The 25,536-nt window shown below is 37.3% G+C and overlaps 1 protein-coding gene across 3 annotated transcripts in view; it reads left to right on the top strand.

The window, feature by feature from the left end:
* The window catches only part of PEX7 (peroxisomal biogenesis factor 7), a 78,032-nt gene that overhangs the window by 30,040 nt on the left and 22,456 nt on the right, over window positions 1-25,536 (top strand). For 2 of the 3 annotated variants that reach the window (XM_006052269.3, XR_006542318.1), the window contains exon 8: window positions 867-922. In XM_006052269.3, the coding sequence (XP_006052331.1) occupies window positions 867-922 (56 nt within the window). Of the gene's footprint in view, window positions 1-866; window positions 923-1,454; window positions 1,786-25,536 lie in introns of those variants that run through there. The other variant, XM_044924182.1, reaches the window with a different exon arrangement.

Below are 25,536 nucleotides of genomic sequence, written 5' to 3'. Positions count from 1 at the left end.
CAAATGTAAGTATATATGTGTCTATAAACATTTAAAGTACTGGTAAGAAAAACGCTGAGGAAATAAAATTACAGTGGGCAGCCAGTTAAAAGATATATATTAATACTTGTATATTACCTGTCTTAAAAATTTGCAATTTTTGACCTTGATATCATTTTCATTAGATGTGATATACAAATAGCATAAAAATTATTTTAAAACTTTTAACATTTAAATGTTAGATGCTTGTACCTAATAGCAGTCATAAAATATATTTACAAGATTGGTAAATTATATAATTAATTATATGTATAAATCGTCGTACACTTATGTCCTTTAGATTTGTAAAAGTTGATTTTGGATAACCAATATGAAATTGTGCTTAATTTTTCTGGAATAGCAACATTTAGGGAATATTTAATTCTAAATAAGATTTAAAAAGCTTGAGAAATGACTTTCTTTGAAGAATGTAAAAACAACCATTTTTCCTGTAGGTGGATACTAAAAGACTAAAAGATTTTTGCCTTGAATTAAAGCGTAATAAGGTTTGGAAAAGCATACTTAAAAAATTTTTTTATTGGAGTATAGTTGAGTTACAATGTTGTGTTAGTTTCACGTGTACAGCAAAGTGGATCAGTTATACATATACATATATCCATTCTTTTTTTAGATTCTTTTCCCATATACGCCATTACAGAGTACTGAGTATAGAGTTCTCTGTGCTATATAGTAGGTCTTTATTAGTTATCTATTTGACATATAGTAGTGTCTGTACTTCTGACAGTCCTGTCTAGACATTGTAATAATGTTCATGGGAATGATCTTATGAAGTACCATGTTATAATTACAGTTAACCTCAAAAAGGACTTTTTTGTTTTCTTTTGTAGTTTTCACCATTTCATGCTTCTGTGCTGGCCTCTTGTTCCTATGATTTTACTGTAAGGTACAGTGGTTTTTGATATGTTTCATTGTAAAATATCAAGTACCATTTGCATCTTTATAACTTTTATTAAGGATATGTTTATTTTGCTAATATAAAAATAATCTGAGCTGGGAACATGAGAATATTTTCTACTGGGATTAATATTATATTTTCCTGTTTTTATGATCTAGTCACATGAATGAATGAATTCTTTATTATTTAAAGATTTGCTTGATCTTTCTATTTAAGTCTTTTTTCCTGACTGTTCTTCCTAAAGTAATATCTTCCTATGCTATAGATTGACTAGCTAGTACCTTTTTAAATTTAGATTTCAAAAGTTGTGAAATCTTATTTGCTTAGGTCTAATTATATAAATCTTACGGCTAAAATTGATATAAAAAAACAACATGAATGTATGTATGTTTGCGGATGACTATGTATGTGTGTATACATTTGTATCTATGTATGAATATGTATATATGTATCTCTAATCCTAGCCCCAGTTCTGATCCCATACTACACAGGGTTCATTCTACTTTTTCTTCTTTTCCAGATTTATAACTCCTGATTTTCATTATTTACAACATTTTTACTTACTTGCTATTCTAGAATTCTAGGAAAGTAGTTTGGAAATCACTTTGTATCAATTCATAAAGATCTTTTTCATTCTGCATAATAACTCCTTTATGTACATATACTATAGTTTATTCAGTTATTCTCCTATATATGGATATTTAACTTGTTTCAAGTATTTTATAAATAACAGTGCCACAATGAATAATAACCTTGTACGTGCGTATGTTCACATCACTAGAGAATTAGCTTCAGAATATATTCCCAGAAGTGGGATTGCTAAAATAAAAGGTAATGATATAAATATATATCTTCTGTTTTGTTATATATATATATATATATTTGTTGTGTATTCCTACCCATGAGGAATATTCCAGTTTCCATTCCAAGCAATAGTGTTTGAGAGTGCCTGTTTCTCTACCATCTAAGGATCATTGATTCTTTAGGGGTTTCCAAGTTCATGATCATAACATCTATAAATCTAGTTTTACATCTTCAGGTTCTGATGCCCCTAATTGATTTATCTGATTGCCTTGATAGATACCTCTATTACAGTGTTAAATAGTGTTATAGTGAAGTGAAATTCAGACATAAATTGAAGAAAATAGGGGAAACCACTAGACCATTCAGGTATGACCTAAATCAAATCCCTTATGATTACACACTGGAAGTGACAAATAGATTCAAGGGAGTAGATCTGATAGAGTGCCTGAAGAACTATGGGCAGAGGTTCTTGACATTGTATAGGAGGCAGGGATCAAGACCATCCCCAAGAAAAAGAAATACAAAAAGGTAAAATGGTTGTCTGAGGCGGCCTTACAAATAGCTCTGAAAAGAAGAGAAGTGGAAGGCAAAGGAGAAAAGGAAAGATATACCCATTTGAATGCACAGTTCCAAAGAATAGCAAGGAGAGATAAGAAAGCCTTCCTCACTGATCAGTGCAAAGAAATAGAGGAAAACAATAGAATGGGAACGACTAGAGATCTCTTCAAGAAAATTAGAGATACCAAAGGAACAATTCATGCAAAGATAGGTACACTAAAGGACAGAAATGGTACAGACCTAACAGAAGCAGAAGATACTAAGAAGAGGTGGCAAGAATACACAGAAGAACTGTACAAAAAAGATCTTCATGACCCAGATAGTCATGATGGTGTGATCACTCACCTAGAGCCAGACATCCTGGAATGTGAAGTCAAGTGGGCCTTAGGAAGCCTCACTACAAACAAAGCTAGTGGAGGTGATGGAATTCCAGTTGTGCTACTTCAAATCCTAAAAGATGATGCTGTGAAAGTGCTGCACTCAATATGCCAGCAAATTTGGACAACTCAGCAGTGGCCACAGGACTGGAAAAGGTCAGTTTTCATTCCAATCCCAAAGAAAGGCAATGCCAAAGAACCTTCAGACTACCACACAATTGCACTCATCTCACACGCTAGTAAAGTAATGCTCAAAATTCTCCAAGTCAGGCTTCAGCAATAAGTGAACCGTGAACTTCCAGATGTTCAAGCTGGTTTTAGAAAAGGCAGAGGAACCAGAGGTCAAATTGCCAACATTTGTTGGATCATCGAATAATAAGAGAGCTCCAGAAAAACGTTTACTTCTGCTTTATTGACTATGCCAAAGCCTTTGACTGTGTGGATCACAACAAACTGTGGAAAATTCTTAAAGAAATGGGAATACCAGACCACATGCCCGGCCTCTTGAGAAATCTGTATGCAGGTCAGGAAGCAACAGTTAGAACTGGACATGGAAGAACAGACTGGTTCCAAATAGGAAAAGGAGTACGTCAAGGCTGTGTATTGTCACTGTGCCTATTTAACTTATGTGCAGAGTGCATCATGAGAAATGCTCATGATGAAGCGTTTGGATGGATGAAGCACATGCTGGAATCAAGATTGCCAGGAGAAATATCAATAACCTCAGATATGCAGATGACACCACCCTTATGGCAGAAAGTGAAGGACTAAAGAGCCCCTTGATGATAAAGAGGAGAGTGAAAAAGTTGGCTTAAGACTCAACATTCAGAAAACAAAGATCATGGCATCTGGTCCCACCACTTGATGGCAAATAGATGGGGAAACGGTGGAAACAGATTTTAGTTTTTTGGGCTCCAAAATCACTGCAGATGGTGACTGCAGCCATGAAACTGAAAGACCTTTGCTCCTTGGAAGAAAAGTTATGACCAACCTAGACAGTATATTAAAAAGCAGAGACATTATTTTGCCAACAAAGGACCATCAAGTCAAAGTTATGGTTTTTCCAGTATTCGTGTATGGATGTGAGAGTTGGACTGTAAAGAAAGCTGAGCGCTGAAGAATTGATGCTTTTGATCTGTGGTGTTGGAGAAGACTCTTGAGAGTCCCTTGGACTGCAAGGAGATCCAACCAGTCCATCCTAATGGAAATCAGGTCCTGAATATTCATTGGAAGGACTGATGCTGAAGCTGAAAGTCCAATACTTTGCCACCTGATGTGAAAAACTGACTCATTGGAAAAGACTGTGATGCTGGGAGGGACTGGGGGCAGGAGGAGAAGGGGACGACAGAAAATGATATGGTTGGATGGCATCACCAACAGAATGGACGTGAGTTTGAGTAAACTCCAGGAGTTGGTGATGGACAGGGAGGCCTGGCATGCTGTGGTTCATGGGGTCACAACAAATCAGACAGGACTGAGCGACTGAACTGAAGTGAAAGTGAAAGTTGCTCAGTCGTTTCTGACTCTTTGCGACCCCATGGACTATATAGTTCATGGAATTCTCCAAGCTGAAGTACTGGAGTGGGTAGCCATTCCCTTCTCCAGGATATCTTCCCAACCCAGGGATCGAACCCGGGTCTCCTACATTGCAGGTGGATTCTTTACCAGCTGAGCCACAAAGGAAGCCTAAGAATACTGGAGTGGGTAGCCTGTCCCTTCTCCAGAGGATCTTCCCTACCCAGGAATTGAATCTGGGTCTCCTGCATTGCAGGCATCCGCTCTGAGGGATGACAAGTGTCATCCCACAAGCTTCCCTGAGCTCTCAGGGAAGACAAGTGTTAAAGAGAATGTCTTAATTCATCTGTTTAGTGAAAATACCTCTAATGTTTCCCTGTTTAAAGAAGGATGCTGACTTTAAAACAAAGTGTATATTTATCATGCTGAGAAAGTATTCACTGATGCTTGTTTTGTTGAGTGTTTTTTTTTAGAATCAGGAATGGGTCTTAAGATTTGTTAAAGGCTTTTTCAGCATCTATGGAGATGATCATGATTTTTCTTTTTTGAGCTATTCATGTGGTGTGTTTTATTAATGGATCAAATCAGCCTTGCATTCTTAGACCAGATCTCTCCTATTCTTTGTATATCATTTTCTTACACATAGAACAAGATATTTTGTTGGATTTTGTCTGGTAATACTTTATTTAGAACTTTTATATCAATATTCAGAGGTGATTTTGGCCTATATGTGTTGCTAATCATATGCATATCTCTAATCATACCCCTAATTCTGGACCCACACCACAGAGGGTTTATGTAGGGATTTAAGTTTTTCTACATTTTTTAAGCTTCTGAACAGTTTTTGCAATATAGAGGAATTTGGTTTTTGCAGCTTTGATAGACTTTCTTTGTGAAACCATCTGGGCATGGGTCTTTTTGTGGAGTACTTCCTGATAACTTTATTTCTTCTATGGGAATTTTTCTCTTTAAACTTTCTGTCTCTAATGTGATCAGTTTAGGAAATTATCCTCTGCTTATGAGTTTTCACATTTATTTATACAAATGTCTGTAGTGTCATGACTTTTTTATTTCTTCTGATTCAGTGATATTTCTCTCATTATTTTTGATTTTGTATATTTGTGATTTCTACTTTAACTTATCTAATGGTATGCTTATTTTGTTATTTTTTTCTTAAGCATACAAAATTTTGATTTGTTAATGAGAACTATTGTTTTTCTATTCAGTACCTCATTAATTATTGCCTTTATTTCCTTCTTGGTACTTTCTTTTGGCTTACTTTGTTCTTTTCCACGGTTTGAACTGAGAATTTACTTATTTTTATTCTTTCATCTTGTTAATAAAGTGTTTAATAATATGAATTTTCTTCTAGTTTTTATTTCATTTGTAACCCATGAATTCTGATACGTATATTTTCATTATTGTAAAAAAATATGTAACTTCTATTTGTGTTTCATGTTTCTTCCAAGAGTTGTTTAGAAGGAAGTTATTTAATTTCAATATGAGAATACTTTTTAATTTTTGAAAATTTGTGAGTAATATCTAGTTTTATTGCATTGTGCAGAGAATACTATTTTTCAGTCATTCTGTTTTATGGGGGAGAACCTAATAAAAGGTCAATTTTTTGAATGTTACATATGCAGTTAAGAAGGTTTAATCTCTGCTTTCACTTTGTAAATTTAAATATATAACTATGCATATGTTGTGTCCAACTTTGTGACCTTAATGACTGTGGCCCGCCAGGCTCCTCTGTCCATGGGATTTTCTGGGCAAGAATACTGGAGTGGGTTGCCATGCCCTCCTCCATCGGATCTTCCTGACCCAGAGATTGATACCAGGTCTCTTATATCTCCTGCATTGGCAAGCGGGCTCTTTACCACTAGTGCCACCTTATAACCATAAGCTCCACTAAGTAATTATGTTATTTGGATCATCGGTATCCTTTCTTATTCCTAGTTCACGTAATCTGTTTTGTACCAAGAGTGGAATATTTAAAAATCCTATTATCAGTGGGCCTCTATCTATGTCTCCCTGAATCTATTCTAGCTTTGACTTCATAAGGACATATGCTGTATTATTTGGTGCATAGATATTTATAATATACATTTAGTGAACTGAAACTTTTAACATAAAAGAGAGTCTAACTTTGACACAGTTAAGTGCTTTTAGTTTTAATTACAGTTTATCTCTTATTGATATCATTGCTCCTGCTTTCATATTGTTTCCATCTTCCAGATACCTTTTCTGTACTTTTAGTTTTTTTGATCCATGTTGTTTTTGGTATGGCTCTCCTATAGAGCATACATTTGGGTTTTGCTCAGTGAACTAAATAAAAAATCTTTTTATTATAATATGCAAGTTTAGTTTGTTGCTTCAGTTCAGTTCAGTCGCTCAGTCATGTCCGACTCTTCGAGACCCCATGAATCGCAGCACGCCAGGCCTCCCTGTCCATCACCAACTCCCGGAGTTCACTCAGACTCACGTCCATTGAGCTGGTGATGCCATCCAGCCATCTCATCCTCTGTCATCCCCTTCTCCTCCTGCCCCCAATCCCTCCCAGCATCAGGGTCTTTTCCAATGAGTCAACTCTTCGCATGAGGTGGACAAAGTGCTGGAGTTTCAGCTTTAGCATCATTCCTTCCAAAGAAATCCCAGGGCTGATCTCCTTCAGAATGGACTGGTTGGATCTCCTTGCAGTCCAAGGGACTCTCAAGAGTCTTCTCCAACACCACAATTCAAAAGCATCAATTCTTTGGCGCTCAGCTTTCTTCACAGTCCAACTCTCACATCCATACATGACCACTGGAAAAACCATAGCCTTGACTAGACGGACCTTTGTTGGCAAAGTAATCTCTCTGCTTCTCAATATGCTATCTAGGTTGGTCATAACTTTCCTTCCAAGGAGTAAGCATCTTTTAATTTCATGGCTGCAGTCACCATCTGCAGTGATTTTGGAGCCCAAAAAAATAAAGTCTGACACTGTTTCCACTGTTTCCCCATCTATTTCTCATGAAGTGATGGGACCGGATGCCATGATCTTCATTTTCTGCATGTTGAGCTTTAAGCCAATTTTTTCACTCTTCACTTTCACTTTCATCAAGAGGCTTTTGAGTTCCTCTTCACTTTCTGCCATAAGGGTGGTGTCATCTGCATATCTGAGCTTATTGATATTTCTCCCGGCAATCTTGATTCCAGCTTGCGTTTCTTCCAGTCCAGCGTTTCTCATGATGTACTCTGCATATAAGTTAAATAAACAGGGTGACAATATACAGCCTTGACATACTCCTTTTCCTGTTTGGAACCAGTCTGTTGTTCCATGTCCAGTTCTAACTGTTGCTTCCTGACCTGCATACAAATTTCTCAAGAGGCAGGTCAGGTGGTCGGGTACTCCCATCTCTTTCAGAATATTCCACAGTTTATTGTGATCTACACAGTCAAAGGCTTTGGCATAGTCAATCAGGCAGAAATAGATGTTTTTCTGAAACTCTCTTGCTTTTTTGATGATCCAGCGGATGTTGGCAATTTGATCTCTGGTTCCTCTGCCTTTTCTAAAACCAGCTTGAACGTATGGAAGTTCATGGTTCATGTATTGCTGAAGCCTGGCTTGGAGAATTTTGAGCATTACTTTACTAGCATATGTGATGAGTGCAATTGTGTGGTAGTTTGAGCATTCTTTGGCATTGCCTTTCTTTGGGATTGGAATGAAAACTGACCTTTTCCAGTCCTGTGGCCACTGCTGAGTTGTCCAAATTTGCTGGCATATTGAGTGCAGCACTTTCACAGCATCATCTTTCAGGATTTGAAATAGCGCAACTGGAATTCCATCACCTCCACTAGCTTTGTTCGTAGTGATGCTTTCTAAGGCCCACTTGACTTCACATTCCAGGATGTCTGGCTCTAGGTCAGTGATCACACCATTGTGATTATCTTGATCGTGAGATCTTTTTGTACATTTCTGTGTATTCTTGCCACTTCTTAATATTTTCTACTTCTGTTAGGTCCATACCATTTCTGTCCTTTATCAAGCCCATCTTTGCATGAAATGTTCCCTTGGTATCTCTAATTTTCTTGAAGCGATCTCTAGTCTTTCCCATTCTGTTGTTTTCCTCTATTTCTTTGCATTGATCGCTGAGGAAGGCTTTCTTATCTCGTCTTATTATTCTTTGGAACTCTGCATTCAGATGCTTATATCTTTCCTTTTCTCCTTTACTTTTCGTTTCTCTTCTTTTCACAGCTATTGGTAAGGCCTCCCCAGACAGCCATTTTGCATTTTTGCATTTCTTTTCCATGGGGATGGTCTTGATCCCTGTCTCCTGTACAGTGTCACCCACCTCAGTCCATAGTTCATCAGGCACTCTATCTATCAGATCTAGTCCCTTAAATCTATTTCTCACTTCCATTGTATAATCATAAGGGATTTGATTTAGGTCATACATGAATGGTCTAGTGGTTTTCCCTTCTATCTGTAAGTCTGAATTTGGCAATAAGGAGCTCATGATCTGAGCCACAGTCAGCTCACAGTCAGTTTGTTGCTTACTTATGTCCGACTCTTTGTGACCCCATAGACTCCAGCCTGCCAGGCTCCTCTGTCCATGGTATTTTCCAGGCAAGAATACTGGAGTGGGTTGCAATTTCTTTCTCCAGGAGATCTTCCCCACCCAGGAATCAAATGGGTTTCCTGCATTGCAGGCAGATTCTTTACCAACTGATCCACCAGGGAAGCTTTAACTTATTCATATTTCTTGAGAAAAATACGTTTGGTAGCAAGTCTGTTGTATTTTGTTATGATTATTTTGTCTTATGTTGTGTTTATTGTTCCTGTTTGTGATATATTTTGTGTTGTATTTTTATTTTTTGCTCTTTTATTTAAAAAATTATATTTAAGTAAGTTTTTTTGCTTTGTTTTAGTGGTTGCCTTTGGCCTTATAAGTTTTGTGATGCTTTTATTCCCTTTATTTTATTTACATTTAAAGAAAAAAAAAACCAGAACAGTTCATTCAGTTCTCATATCTGCTGCCTCTGGCAACCACTAATCTCTGTTTTCTGTTTCTGTAAGCTTGTTTTGTTTTTGTTTATCTATATTGTTGCAGTTGACACAGTTTCAGTCTTCTCTTATGGCTGAATAATGTTCCATTGTATTCATATGCCACAGTTTCTTTATCCTTTCATCTGTTGATGGACACTTTGGTTGCTTCCATATTTTGACTATTGTAAATAACGCTGTGAGGAACATGGGGATACATATATCTTTTCATGTTAATGTTTTTGTTTCCTTCAGATAAAAATCCAGAACTGAAATTATTCGATCATATGGTGTTCTATTTTAAAATTTTTGAGGAACCTCTCAACTGTTTTCCATAGTGGCTATACCAGTTTGCATTCCCACCAGTGATGCACTGTGATTCCCATCCTTGCCAATACTTTCAACAGTAAGCTTATCAAATCTTGTTCAATAGATTTATAGAACTTTATTTCCATCCCTTCCTCTTCTCTGGGTATTCAGTGGATCGGGCTGAAAATTCCATCCCCTTAGTCACATGAGACTATGTAAGGACTCCATCTTAAGTCACCTTATTAGCATAACCTCAGGTGTGCTCCAGAGGGAGTCCTTATAACAAATACATTCCTTTATTCGGGCTTCCCTGGTGGCTCAGAGGTTAAAGCATCTGCCCGCAATGCGGAAGACCTGGGTTCGATCCCTGGGTTGGGAAGATCCACTGAATAAGGAAATGGCAGCCCATTCCAGTACTTTTACCTGGAAAATGCCATGCTCGGAGGAGCCTGGTAGGCTACAGTCAATGGGATCGCAGAGTTGTACATGACTGAGCAACTTCACTTCTTCTTTTATTCGGGAATTTCCAGGGGTTTTAGGAGCTCTGTGCCAGGAACTGTAGGTAAAGATCAAATATAATTCTTATTGTGTTATACTGATCTAGGTCAAGTTTTTCTTTGTGTCTCCAAATGCTTGTTTGGAGATATTAATTCCATTTAGAATATTATATTACAGTTTCCTTACACTTTGCTATTTATTTTTTTGAGGTGATTTTAATTGTTTGAGTTCATGACATCAATTAAAAAAATTTTTTTTACAATAGAGTAAGACTATATGTTTCTGCATATCTGTGTACAGGATTGATGCATTAGTACTGGTAGCCTTCTTTCCTTTTAGTCTTCTTTTCCCTTTAAACTATTAACTTCCTAAAATACCACCTTGTGTCCTGTGCACTTTAAAATCTGTACTCTATTCTATGCTAAGCTTTTCAGTATTTTCACTCATAGGATGGGCTTTCTCTTTGTGGTGGTAGCTTTAAATCAGTTTTTGACCTGATCCTAGCTCTTCTCTGTTCTATTCAGTTTTTCCTAAATTCCCCTTGCTGTTCAATAAAGCTTAGATCTAGAACATGGGAGAATGCACACTGAGATTCTGATTTTCTTCTTTTTACATGTAATTACAAGTTGGGATTTGTTAAAGACCTGAGTTTTATTTGTTCTTTTTGCTGTTCTGTATTGGTTTCTGTGAGGATACACTAAGAGGTTTGGATTTACATGGCCTCATTACTTCAACTACCCAGTATTCCTTTCTCCTTTACTTCTAAGTCAGTATTTGATATGGCAGAAGCTATGTAACTTTGTTTGTGTGGAATGTAACTCTAATAGAATAAATTACAACAATGCCTGAGGAGGAATTACATGCCCTAACTCAGTTTTTTTGGACTGATCCAATACAAGCAGGCAGACACACTGGGGAGTATAATCACACTAAATCTTCCAGCTCTCAATTAAAAGGATACCATGACCAATTTTTTTTTATGTAATAGTCTGTATAAAATAGTATGGAGTTATTATAGAATTTTTAGCATGGGAGCCAAAAAATGGCAACATGGTGGACAGGAGGAAAACCTATCCGTTGTTCACCACCCGCCCCAAGCTCTTCCAGACTGCATCTATGGAGCTGAATCATGGGCTAGAGGTGAGGGCTGTAAGTATGGATTTGAAGGCCGTTAACTTAGATGGTTTAGTCCAGAAGAATGCATCGATCAGAGGGAGATAGGTTTAGAGAAAGAAGAGCAAGCCAAACAAACAATCTCTAGGAGGGAATTAATGTTGGAAGGAAGAAGGGAATAGGTTACCCAAAACAAGAGGAGACCTCGGAGCATGTAGTATGTCAGAGAAACTACAGGTGAAGATGTCAACCACACATGGGTGGCCTGTGTAATGTGAGATCCTCCAGGTAGGCTAAACAAGACAAAGAGTGAGCTTGGGATCTTCTCTCTTACATAGTGTCACTTGTGGGCTCAGAGGAGATTTCTAAATATAGAATCCAGTTCCTGGATTTCAGACTCTCTTCTGGAGTTTGAAGCTGATTGCCAAAGGCTTGAAAACTGAAGTGGGGGCATTAATCTTTGGACATCTTAAATCCATTTCACTGACCTTTTTCTAATTAAAGGGGAAAACCTAGTGACTACTTGTTCTTGCTTTTCAGAATTGTCATTATGATCTTAATTTTACTGACCACTCCCTGTTTTATCTATATACTTGCTGCTGCTGCGGCTTAGTCGCTTCAGTCGTGTCTGACTCTGTGCTACCCCATAGACGGCAGCCCACCAGGCTCCCCTGTCCCTGGGATTCTCCAGATGAGAACACTGGAGTGGGTTGCCATTTCCTTCTCCAGGGGATCTTCCCAACCCAGGGATCAAACCTGGTCTCCTGCATTGCAGACAGATGCTGTACCGTCTGAGCCACCAGGGAAGCCCATCTATATACTTAAGTATCCCTAAACACACAGTTGGGAGATGCCTCACTTTTGTTGATGTAGGTTTATCTCAGGAATATTTGTCCAGACTGGGCTTTTGAATGCAAACTGTAGTACTCTAAAATCTTGTAGGTACCTAACTAAGCTCAGAAATCATTGCAGTTTTGTGGCACAGAGTCTTCCCTTCAGTTTTTAATTGAAGTATAGTTGATTTATAATATTGTATTAGTTTCAGGTGTATTTCATAGTGATTCACTACTTTTATAGATTCTTTTTTCTCTCCACTTTTAAGAATTAGGCATTGCTTTTTTTCTGAATCCTGAGCAGGACTAGAGATTTCGAGATAGATGTTCAGTGCTTCTGGGGAGAGAGAGATGGCTAGGTCTTGGTTCTGTGACATACTGCAAGATCAAAAACATCACCGGTAAACATTTGGCAAGATTATGATCATAATTAGGTAATGTGAGATTTTTAACATCGTTGAAAAAGACTTCAAATAGGCATTTTTGTCTATATAACTAGAGTTTAGGTTTCTTTACTATGAAAATGGAATGTCCTCACAAGCTTGCAAAGTGATTGAAGAACTGCGTAAAAGGACATACTTGAAAATACCGTGCTAATTCTTTACCTAGGTTTCCAATCTTTACTTCTCTTCTTAAGTTACCTCCTCTGTTCTTATTCCCTGCACTTTAAGCAAACCACCTTATCTCTTTCTTTAAAAAAAATAATTGTAGGGCTCAAACACAAATTATCTTAATTTTTTCTGTGCTGTGCTTAGTCGTTCAGTCGACTCTTTGTGACCCCATGGACTGTAGCCCGCCAGGCTCTTCTCTCCATGGGGATTCTTCAGGCAAGAATTCTGGAGTGGATTGCCGTGCCCTCCTCCAGGGGATCTTCCCAACCCAGGGATAGAACCCATGTCTCTCATGTCTCCTGTATTGGCAGGCGGGTTCTTTACCATCTGAGCCACCAGGGAAGCCCTAATTTTCACTGCAAACCTGTAAATTTATCGAAATCTGTACCTAGCCATTTCTTTTGTGCTAATCAGAACCTGTGCACATGAGTGGTTTTAATCCCAAACACTTCTGTGTCCTTCAGCACTTTTTTCCATGAAATGCCTTCTTTGTGTTGTATCATCAGTCTGCAACTCTCTACTGACTTTCTCCTCAGCCTGTAACTTCTTCCTGTATCCTGTATTTTCCTTTAAGTTCTCTTTCTTTCTTAGCCAAGCTTTGTTGTTGTTTATAGTTGCTAAGTTGTGTCTGACTTTTTGCAACTCCATGGACTGCAGCCCTCCGGACTCCTCTGTCTATGGGATTTCCCAGGCAAAAATACTAGTGTTGCCATTTCTTTCTCCAGGGGATCTTCCCAAATCAGGGACTGAACCTCTGTCTCCTGTGTTGGCAGGCAGATTTGTTTTTACCACTGAGTCACCTGGGAAGCCCTAGCCAAGCTTTAGAGTCCCCTGAAGCTCCAGTCACCAAGGCCATAAAAGCTCTGCTTGGAGGTCTTAACTTACCCTATCTCATTTGAATCTATAAAATGGATCCACATCACTGATTCAGCAGGGCTAATTATCTTGAAAGATTTTTATGCTTTGGCTTTTGAAGTCATCTTGCAATAAGTGGCTTACTTGTGATGGATTATGATTTCTTGGCAATCATTATGCTTACTTAGGAATTTTTGTGAAGTAAAAAAAAAATCCAACATAAAAATTGTTTTTAAATGGAATGAAATGTTTAAATACAACACTTAACAATTAATAATGTTAAATTTATATGTACTTAATTAAAAATTGATTTTGATTGTCAGCTCTCAGACATTCTTGTAGCTCCTTGAAAGTTTATAGTCCTACGCACTTAGGGCAATGTGTCCGTTTACTCCTAAGCCTAAAGCTGGCTTACCCCACTTTACTGAAATTGCTCTGGCAGAAGCATCAGTGACCTCAGTAATACCACATCCAGTCCACTTGTCAGCACTTGTCATACTGGACCTTGTTGCTGTATTTCAAATTGTTGATCAGTCTTTCCTTGTTAAAACTCCTTACCTTAGGGATTCCATGCTCTTTTTTGTTTTTATTTTTTCATCCTCCCCAGCCCTTCTTTTCTGTACTTCATCATAGAATCTCTTTCTCTCCCCTTTAAACTTGGTAAACTCTGGCTCAGTATACTTTTACATATGCATTCTAGCTGATACTGCCCACCCCCTTGTCCAGCTCTGACCTCTCTTGCCCAGCTCAGGCCCACTTTTTCAGCTCGCTGCTGGATGCAGGCACCTGAGTGTCCACACAGGCATCTCATTCTTTATTTCTTCACTTCCTTCACTCTGCAAGGTTTGCATATTCCTCTACATTATTTGTCTCAGTTATTGAGAACAGTAGCCCTAGTCAGGTCTAAACCCTGGAGTTCTCCTTTTTTTCTATAAAATTGAGAAACACTTTCCCAGTATGAAGTGGAGTTAAAAAAAAATTTTAAACCCAGTTTCTTCACTGGCAGTATATAGAGACAAAATCATTTTTCTTCCAGAAATAGGATTTTAATTTTAGCATATAATTTTAGAGGAACTGGCATCCTATCCCAGTATTCTTGCCTGGACAGACGCACCTGGCAGTCTATAGTCCACAGGATCGCAGAGTCAGACCACGACTGAAGCAACTTAGCCTGCTTACATAGCTACTACTGTTCCATCTTCATACAAGATGTAACTAGAGGCTGCTAATCATATATTCCAATATAGGGTTACCAAAGACTTCCTTATGTAAAGGAAAATGAATAGAAAAAGAAATCAAAATCATTTGAAAAACTTTTAATTTTTGAAAGTGTGTATATATGTATGCACACTTGTAACTCTCAACATATGTTAAAAATATGACTTTTAATTGTACTAATTCGTTGTTTGACTTTTGTCTCTCATTACTTGTGAGTGGTGACCACTCATTGGAAAGGTCAGGAAAGGTGCATTTTGGGTAGATTTTTACTCCATGTGCTATTAGTTAAATTTATCCTCTGAAGAATTTTAAATCTCATTGGATTGATAATATTTTTAGTGACAGAAAAATTATTTTAAAACAACAACAAAAAAAGATTTAAGACATAAGATGAGCAGTCAACTGTTTAGTTTTTAGCACTGGTACTTTTATAGATAGCACTGTAGATTCTGTGTGGCTAGTTTCTCTAACATAGACTTTTCAAATATATATTTTCATTTACTTATCAATTTATATTTTGTTCAGTTTTTAAGCTTTTAAAACAGTTTACATGGAGGGCATTATATCAAAACTGATGCTATGGCGGATATTTTAGTTTTATAAAATTTCTATATTTTTTATGTGGGTAGATTATCATATCTAACTGGGAAAAGTTTTAAGTCCTTTCTTTACCTGTAGAGTAGCTCATTATGTTTCATCAATAAAGATCTAAAAAAGTAATGTATAACATAGATTTGAAATTATTTAGTATAGTTTAGGTTAAATAAAAACTCCAGTCTTTTGGAAAAAATATCAGAACTCCCTTCAGCTGATAGGCAATATATTCTATAGAAATGCACATTGGTTCTTTCTGAACTTCACTCAGAATAGTACTTAATTTTAAAATATTTAATAGTGAATTATTTACATTCTTTTATGAATGTTATCATCATCAATGTTAGTCTGTTATCTTTCTTCTGATATACTCTCCATTAAGTTACTGCTTTTTCTGCCAAGACATGTTTGCTGTACCAGCCACACATGAGTATGGTTTGAGTTCTAAATGCTAGTATTTGGTTTTATACCTATAGATCATTTCATAAACACAGGCAGAAATCAACAAAGTAGATATGTATGAATCCAGGCAAAAGTAAAAGCTGCTTTAATTACGTTCCTTCATTAGGAAGGACGTTTTGTCTCTTTCATGTATATAACAAATACTTCTCAGATAAAGATATAACTTTCATAAATTGATAAAGCTAAAATTATTAGTCTCAAACAGAGTAACACTTTTCTGTTTCAGGATAGTTTTACAAATATTCTATCTTTTAAAACATTTTAAAATCAGTGCACTTTGATAACAATAAAGCAAACAGAAGGGGTTTTTTTTTTAGACTTTTTTGGACTTAGATTCTTTTTGCAAGAAAAATTTGAATTGAATTTTAATTCCAGTGTTTTCAAACTGTACTTATCCACAGCTTATATGAAACTGTTTGCCCATACCAGCAATTTTAATGTTTCCAACTGAACTGTTCAGCTCCTTTTTGGATATAAAATGGTACAAGTGTGCTTTTAAAATTTAGGCATATTTTACAGAATGGCTGTTATCTTCCAGCTATTGTAATAAACAGTTGGGACTATCTTGCTGAGGAAATGATAAAAGCAAAGACTTAAAGAGAAATAGAAGCTCACAAAGGAACCTGAAGCATGTCAGTTGTGTTGGCATAGTGGCAGATAGGTAGTCACAAAAACAGAAGTGGGGTAGTGAAAGATATATTTGAATAGGTCAGTTTTCATTCCAATCACAAAGAAAGGCAGTGCCAAAGAATGCTCAAACTACTGCACAATTGCACTCATCTCACACGCTAGTAAAGTAATGCTCAAAATTCTCCAAGCCAGGCTTCAGCAATACATGAACTGTGAACTTCCTGATGTTCAAGCTGGTTTTAGAAAAGGCAGAGGAACCAGAGATCAAATTGCCAACATCCGCTGGATCATGGAAAAAGCAAGAGAGTTCTAGAAAAACATCTATTTCTGCCTGATTGACTATGCCAAAGCCTTTGACTGTGTGGATCACAATAAACTGTGGAAAATTCTGAAAGAGATGGGAATACCAGACCACCTGACCTGCCTCTTGAGAAATTTGTATGCAGGTCAGGAAGCAACAGTTAGAACTGGACATGGAACAACAGACTGGCTCCAAATAGGAAAAGGAGTACATCAAGGCTGTATATTATCACCCTGCTTATTTAACTTATATGCAGAGTACATCATGAGAAACGCTGGGCTGGAAGAAGCACAAGCTGGAATCAAGATTGCCGGGAGAAATATCAATAAGCTCAGATACGCAGATGACACCACCCTTATGGCAGAAAGTGAAGAGGAACTAAAAAGCCTCTCGATGAAAGTGAAAGTGGAGAGTGAAAAGTTGGCTTAAAGCTCAACATTCAGAAAACGAAGATCATGGCATCCGGTCCCATCACTTCATGGCAAATAGATGGGGAAACAGTGGAAACAGTGTCAGGCTTTCTTTTTTGGGGCTCCAAAATCACTGCAGATGGTGACTGCAGCCATGAAATTAAAAGACGCTTACTCCTTGGAAGGAAAGTTATGACCAACCTAGATAGCGTATTGAGAAGCAGAGACATTACTTTGCGAACAAAAGTCCGTCTAGTCAAGGCTATGGTTTTTCTAGTGGTCATGTATGGATGTGAGAGTTGGACTGTGAAGAAGGCTGAGTGCCAAAGAATTGATGCTTTTGAACTGTGGTGTTGGAGAAGACTCTTGAGAGTCCCTTGGACTGCAAGGAGATCCAACCAGTCCATTCTGAAGGAGATCAGCCCTGGGATTTCTTTGGAAGGAATGATGCTGAAGCTGAAACTCCAGTACTTTGGCCACCTCATGCGAAGAGTTGACTCATTGGAAAAGACTCTGATGCTGGGAGGGATTGGGGGCAGGAGGAGAAGGGGACAACAGAGGATGAGATGGCTGGATGGCATCACTGACTTGATGGATGTGAATCTGAGTGAACTCCAGGAGTTGGTGATGGACAGGGGGGCCTGGCATGCTGCGATTCATGGGGTCGTGAAGAGTTGGACATGACTGACCAACTGAACTGAACTGAACTATACTATATCTTGAATAGACTAACTGTGAGTTGGCACATTCCCAGGTAACATAGGAGTTAGGACCACAGACTGTGGAGCCAGATTGTTCTTTACTTCCTGTGTAAGTGTGAACATCTGTAAACTGGAGATAGTGATAGTACCTACTACGTTAAGATGGTTGTGAGGATTAGGTGAGTGATACACACAAATGCTGGCACATAGCAGACACTGTATAAGTTTTTGCTACTGTAGTCATTATTAGTATTGAATGAATGGTGACAGAGAGCATCTGTTTGGGGTTGAGGCCGATTCCTGGTCTAGTCTTCAAGGGTAAGGTAATAATCTTTGTTTTACGCCCACACAGTCTGCCTCAACCTGACCTTTGGTGGTCCTCTGTCTGCATCCTTGGAGTTCGGTTTCCAGTGAAACAGTGTGAAACTTGTCAGTATGTTCTCTGGTACATAACTTTGAAATTCAGAGCTTTAGCCTTGAGTTCTAAATATATATATACACAAGGTAATAGTATTTTTATAATATTTTTTGTCTGTGTTTCTCTTTTGTGTAGACCTGGTAATGACAGCATTTGAATTTGTTAACAATTTATTATTCAACATAGATCGTAGGGAGGGCTGACCAGTGGTGTGGTGATAGATGTTTAACAACCAGCTCTCTAGGTGAGCAGGGGGAGCCTGATTTGTAGTGTTTGAAGTAGGAGTTCAGTGGTGTAAGTACTCCCCACGTGGCAGGGTCAAGCTACCAGTATGATACGATGTCGGTAAACTTGGGGTCAAGAAGAGACATGCACACCAGCTCTCAAGCCAGTACAGTCCACTGGGGCTGGCCCGAGACCTCCACGATTGCTGTCTTAATAATTGTTGACTTTTTAAAACTTCTATAATTACCGGGTTGGCCAACCCAATGTATATTCCGTTTCATTGCAAAATGTCTGAAAAGGAAAGGTATACACCAGATTAACTTTTACTCAAGCATTCTCTACCTCCTTTCCTTTCAGTGGCTTTCTGCCCCCCGGGCAGAATATATTTTCCCTGCAGTGCATCTTAGATTTCTAGAACTTTCATATTGTCTCCCTGGGCTTTCAGAAGAACATTCTTACCCTCCCATGGAGGTAATAGGGCCTGAGGCTTACTGTGTATGTTTCCCTAGTTATATTTACACTCTGAAGTTACACCTTTATTAATTCTTAGTGGGGACATAATTGATTTTGTGGCAGTGGTGGGCGACACTACCAGGATTTGGTTGGCAGGGACCATGCATAAGGTCCTACAGTGGTCATGACAGTCCTTACAGTTATGAATTGACTCCCCTTTTTCCAGAGTCAGAAGTGCTCCGATTTTTAGTGGGGTAGGGCCAAGAGTAGCTAAGTCTTTATATGCCAAAAATCCTTCCACATCAGTATCTGTTCTTACATTTTAAGTATTTTCACACAACACTACTTCTGTGAGGGTGTGCCCATTTATCCAGAAGACAGTTGATGCAGATGGAAAGACTGACTGATGTCACATAGGTGGCAAGTAATAGACCCAAACTTGAGCCTAGACCTTCTTTTCCAGTCTTTTTATATTACTTGATACCTGAAAATTTCTTGTAAGCCCAGGGTTCTTTTATTTCTGATCAAAATTGCTAAAAACTAGCAGAATCACAGAAACACTCAAATCCTGGTGTCTGTGAAAGTCGCTCAGTTGTGTCCATCTCTTTGCAACCCCATGGACTAACTATATAGTCCATGGAATTCTCCAGGCCAGAATACTGGAGTGGGTAGCCTGTCCCTTCTTCAGTGGATCTTTCTGACCCAGGAATTGATCCAGGGTCTCCTACATTGCAGGCAGGTTCTTTACCAACTGAGCTATCAGGGAAGCCCTCATGATGTCTGTAGTTTATTTTTAGATAGTTCAGCAAAGATATTATTTTATATGCATATTTGTAGAGGGAGAAAAAGCAAATGTGGCAAAATCTTAAGAACTGGTGAATCTTGATGAAGAGTATATGGATGTTCAATATATATTATTTGACTTTTTCTGTGGGTTGGTAATTCAAAATAAAAACATTTGAGAGAAAAATAAGCAGTGTTTGATCATGTAAAATAAAATTCTGAAAATGTTTCTTATTATCAATACCTTCTAATAAATGTGATAATTATAATGTTTAATTGTAAAATAAAATAAATAGCTTTATTATGTTGCATAAGCATGAAAACGGCCTTTAGGTGAATTGTAGTAAATTTAAAAGCCTAACAAAGCAGCAGACACAGAAATACCTTTTATCTTTGTCACATTTACTCGCCGGGGATTTGCCTTTATACAGTAAGTGTCTTAACTTTGGTGTGCATGACAGGCTTTTTTTTTTTGATCCTTATGATTATTAGCACAGAGATTTCCACGAGCAGATACTTCTCTTTCTTCCCCTTCCCCATAAAAAAAAGGTCAGCCAAAGCAAACAGATAGTATAGCTGAATATGTACTCTGTCTCACAAACCTTTCATTTCAACTTTACCCAGTCCCCCTTACTCACAAAAAAAAAAAGGTCAGTCAAAGTAAATAGATGAGAAATGTGAGGAGCTGAACGTGAACGCCTGTGCAGCTTCACATGATCATTTTACTTCATCTTTTTCAGACAGTTGCTTTTAGTTCCTCTACATTTGTTCCTCCAACCACAAGAAATTGTGTGGCTAACCATAGGATGCTAATTGTTAGTTTGTCGGAACAGATTCTTAAAATGATCAGAGTTGTTGAATGTTCCGTGCCTTTCAGAGATCTTAGGTATAAATATGTTTGTAACTCTTATCACTCATCAAATTTTTTGCTTTGTAACAAAGGTTCACTAAACTTCATCCCTGGTATTAAGAAAGCATCTTAATGTAGTTTACTTTTTTAATAATGAGAATATATGCATTCACATGTTTCTTTAATTCTTGCAAGGATATTTTAGTACTGAATATATTTTGTGTTAGTAAAGCAAGTTGTCTGATTACAGGGTAGGACTCATCTCTTTCTTCATTTTGTCCCTGGCACCTGGGGCGTGGATATACTAACATAATTGTTTATAAATACAAGCGAATTTAAGTAATATGAAAATTTATGATATCCTTTGGTCACTCTGACCTTAAGAGCCTGCAAGCAGTTGTATATAAATTAGGTTTTAACTTTGTGTTTTAAGTAGTAATTCATAAAACTGAATTTAAAGTAGAAAGTCATAATGTGATAAAAAAAATGATATTTATCAAAGAGAAAACTTGCTGTTGTGTTTAACATGTGTGTGTGCTTAGTCACTAATGACTTGATTGCAAAATTTCACTATTGAACAAATTTGGAGTCTTTTATTGGTATCCTGATTGTTAACTGAAGTTACAGAAATATATTTTTGTCTTTTTCTACAGTTAATTGTAATATGCACTTTACTGTTATTTCTCTTTAAACTGTATATACCTAATGGTTAAGATATTTGTAGGTATAAACCAGTAACTCTCGAGCTTGTTAGTATGTTCCCAAAGATTTTTTCCATTTGACTTGTTTAAATTAGAAAATTCTTAAGGTAATTATTGTCATACTGGAAAGATCTTTTGATGAAGTGAAGCATAAATTTGCTAGTTAAATGCTGGGTGAAAAAATGAAAATAATTTCCTATAAAATGAAACACCATATTAATTAGAAAAAAAAACTTGTAAGACTTCGGATTTTAAGTACCTTGATTCATAACTGCAGAACATTTTCCAGAATTATTTATTACTAACATTTTTCTGTAAGAATCACCAAATCCATGTCTAATTCATAACCTAATGCCAGTGCATGAAGAAATAGATCTAAAAGGAGTGAGGAATGTTAAGCCTTAGCTTAATGCAGTAAAAGTCACCGCTTTGAACTTTGAATTGTGCTGATTAGTTCCAACAGAAAATTTATGGATTTTTGTCAGTTAATTTGCATTATAATTTAAAAATTCTGTTGTGCAGTGTCAGGAAGGCAACTGACTGGAATTTGTTGTGTATGTTTATACAACATCTAATGTAGATGTTGCTTTGCCTCATCTTCCATAGTAGGAAGTCAAAAGATAAAAATCTAAAAATGAAAATAATCAGTGATTTCTGTGTATTATTTAGAAATATGGAATAAAATATCAGAGAAACAGCTAAAAGAATTTAAAGTGATTGCCTTTGAGGTGAAGGGTTGAAGAGGTGCATCAGGAAGCATCTGCTCTTTGTCATGAACTTTGCAGAAGTAATGGACTCTAATCTGTACAATTATCATTTTTAAGAAAAGGGTTATAAAGCAGAGAATCTCAGTGTTTTCTCCTGTTAGTTATTTGCATGCATAGTAAGTCTTTATTTTGAACAACGGGGTACTACCTGTCAGCTGTTAGAAGTTCACTCTGTTCCCTGAGAACTCGGGGATAAATAATTCACCCTTGAGGTCTGTCCTGTTACCCTAGTCTAGAATGTGCCAGCTCTAAATGTTCTAAAATTGAATTCTTAGAGATTTGACCTAATAGATTGAACTGTATAGAGAATGCAAAGAAATCGAGGAAGACAATACAGAGAATAAAAACCAATAATTATTCATCTGTTTTCATCTTAAAATTCAGTAGCGTCCCTTTTCTTTCTCCACTATTAGATCCTGTGTTTGTGTGTGTGTGCGCGCGTGCTTGCATGCGTGCGTGCATGCGTGCAAGTGTGAAACAATCTTGAGCTAGCTTCAATATAAAGGGAATATTTCTCAAAATAACAGTTCTCATGAGGTCGTGAGGCTCTCAATCTGTACTGTGCATTATAATCACCTGGAGAACATTTGCACCTTCCAGTGCCTGAGCTGCACCTCAGATGAATTAAGTTTCTCAATTGATTCCAGCAGTCAGGGTTGAGAACCACTGCCCTATGGCCTCCCTTTCCGCCTAAGATCGCTGCTGTTTCTAATGGGAATTTGTCACATTGGTATCTTGAAATAAGTTAAGCTTAAGAAGTACTGCTTTGGATGGTGATTCCCAAACCTAGTTGGTTGAGCAACATTATTTCCTGGGGAAAGCTTTCTGGGTTCGTTTCTGATCTACTCAGAATTTTCAGGAAAAAATTCCTCAGCAAAGCTGGGAAGTGTGTATTTTTTGAATGTCTTGTATAAGGAGCTTTTGGTCCATCATTTGGGAACCAGGTCTAAAGGTGATTTAAATGTTACATTATTTGTGAGATTGGCCCTTGTTATTTCTCTATCTTGTGCTTTATATCCTCACTTAATTTTTTTATTCATCCATTCATGAAACATTCTTCGGGTGTCCCTGTGTCAGACAGACATTTTTATACATGCAAGAGATACAAATAGAATACTGTTCCTGAATTCAAGGAGGCTACTAGAGGAAAATGTGCTGTGCTTAGTCACATCTGACTCTTTGTGACTCCATGGACTGTAGCCTGCCAGGCTCTTTTGTCCACGGGGATTCTCCAGACAAGAATACCGGAGTGGGTTGCCATGCCCTCGTCCAGGGGATCTTCTCAACCCAGGGATCGAACCCCGGTCTCCCACATTACAGGCAGATTCTTGACCATCTGAGCTACCAGGGAAGCCCAAGAACACTGGAGTTAGCCTGTCCCTTCTGCAGGGTATCTTCCCGACCCAGGAATTGAACTGGGGTCTCCTGCATTGCAGATGGGTTCTTTACCAGCTGAGGTGCCGGGGAAGCCCCACTAGAGGACAATAGATCTGTAAATAAATGTATAGTGGAAGCATTGTAAGTATTATGCTGGAAGCCAGAAACGTGGGAGTCAGTCTTGATTTCTTCTGTCCTATTAATTCTGCCTAGATTTATTTTCATCCTACCAGCCTTTCTTCATCATCACTTGTAGCACCTTAAATCCAAGCTGCTTTTTCTGCTTTCCACCTGGCTATCTCCTCAACCTTCAGATTTCAGCTCAGGGTCACTTTACTCGTAAGTTCATTCTTACATCCTTCTTCATTGTCTTTTGGGGGTACTTGTTAATTGCAACTACATTTGTGTTATTGTCATCTTTTTTTAAAATGTCAGTCTATCCCACTGGACAATGAGCTGCAGGAAGTCTGAGGTCAGCTCTCTTGCTTCTCGTGCTTGTACCTAGCATATTCCAGGACTTACAAATTGTTGAATAAATAAGTAATTAAATAATGAGAAAAGAAGATGTTGTGACATTTTTGCTCATCACTCTAGAGTCTTCTAGACCCAAACAGTGCAAACAGAGGGACTTATAATGGTGCAGTTTGCTTAAAATTTTAAAAACACGAGAAGACCATGAGTGGTCTTCTGATCCCTAAAAAATTAAATTATGAGCAGTTTGAAAACAAAGGCTTCATAATTAACTAATTACTAATTAATTAAAACTAATGTACATATAAGACATTGAAAAGTTGCCAAAACATTTCCCCATCTTTTTTTTTGAAGTTAGGAAAGACAAAGAGTTAATAACTCTAAAGTTGAAAACAGAAAAGGAAAATAAAGAACTTTGAAAAATATTTTAAACCTGCTGAGCTCACCTATAAGCTAAATTTCAAAAGCATTAGTATAGAGATTTCAAATTACATGTAAATTAAAAAGTAATTTTGACTTAATTTTTGAAATAATTTTGATGTTTTGTTTAGACACAGTACTACATGTTTGCTATGTTCATGAATTGTAGAGTCAGAGGTGAAAAGAAACTCAACCCAGACATTGTACTATGATGAATTTTTCTTTTTCCATCTCCAGTTTAAATGAAAAATATTCCTACAGTTCTGTAATATTTTTAATCGTTGGAGGCCTTTCCAGTATATTTACTTCCCATGAGTCAGTGATTTCATCAGCAAAGAGACAAAAAGGCACCAAGTAGTATATGTGCTAGACCAAAACAAACATTTCACTTAAAATAATATGTCTTACTTGACCACTTAATGATATATGTGGCCTGACTTTTCCCAATTAAAAGGAGCCAGTTTTACTGGCATGATAAGCATATGAAAGTCCTGAGATATATAGAACTTCTGGAGCCCTAGAGTCCAGAGGAAGACTGCAGGAAGAGCACTTGCCCACTCCCTCCATCAATTGCAAGAAAACCTGGAGAAAAGCTCACCTCCTCCTTAGAGTTCACCACTTCCTGTTGCAACATGAATGGAGACAGAAGAATTCTGGCAGTGTATGCATATCAAACTGTTAACAGTGGTTGCCATTGGAGGGTGGGAATAAAGAAAAATACATTTCTTTCTGTTATTTATTGAAAGAGCCATTTGCGATTAAGAAACAAATTATAGTGTTTAGTCACATTGTTCCACTTTTGGTTTTCTCAACTGATTTAGCTTATGCAGTTTACTGTATTCAACTTGATGTTTTTGTTGAGACATTTTAATTAGGTGAAAATTATTAATATTAATTAATCTGAAGCTTGGTTCTCTCTATTTAGCAGATCCTGTCAAGGCAAAAACTGGCTTCATTGTTCCACATCCATTTCTGGGTTTCAGTGTTGACATGGTTTTTACCTGAGTGTTCCTTGCTGATGCTTTTATGAAGTTTTTCTGGTGTTTGTTTGTTTTTCTGTATTATGTAGGATTTGGGTTTTTTTTTTCAGTAGGAGTATTGGTCTAGGCACCTAGTCAGCCATTCTGCTAGGAATGAATGTCTCATTGTTTTTGCACCGTAATATACACTTTATATGTTACATAATTTCATAATTACATTGGAGCTGTGAAATGGTGTAATAGTCAATAATGCTATTATGACATTCACTAGACTAGCCCACCTTTCACCAAATAATAACCTTAGAGTGTTAGCATGCATTTGTTTCATGAGGGTTTTACAAAATG

Source organism: Bubalus bubalis, chromosome 10 (genome assembly GCF_019923935.1).
Source record: "Bubalus bubalis isolate 160015118507 breed Murrah chromosome 10, NDDB_SH_1, whole genome shotgun sequence".
Taxonomy (NCBI): domain Eukaryota; kingdom Metazoa; phylum Chordata; class Mammalia; order Artiodactyla; family Bovidae; genus Bubalus; species Bubalus bubalis.
This window is presented reverse-complemented; position numbering and strand designations above follow the sequence as displayed.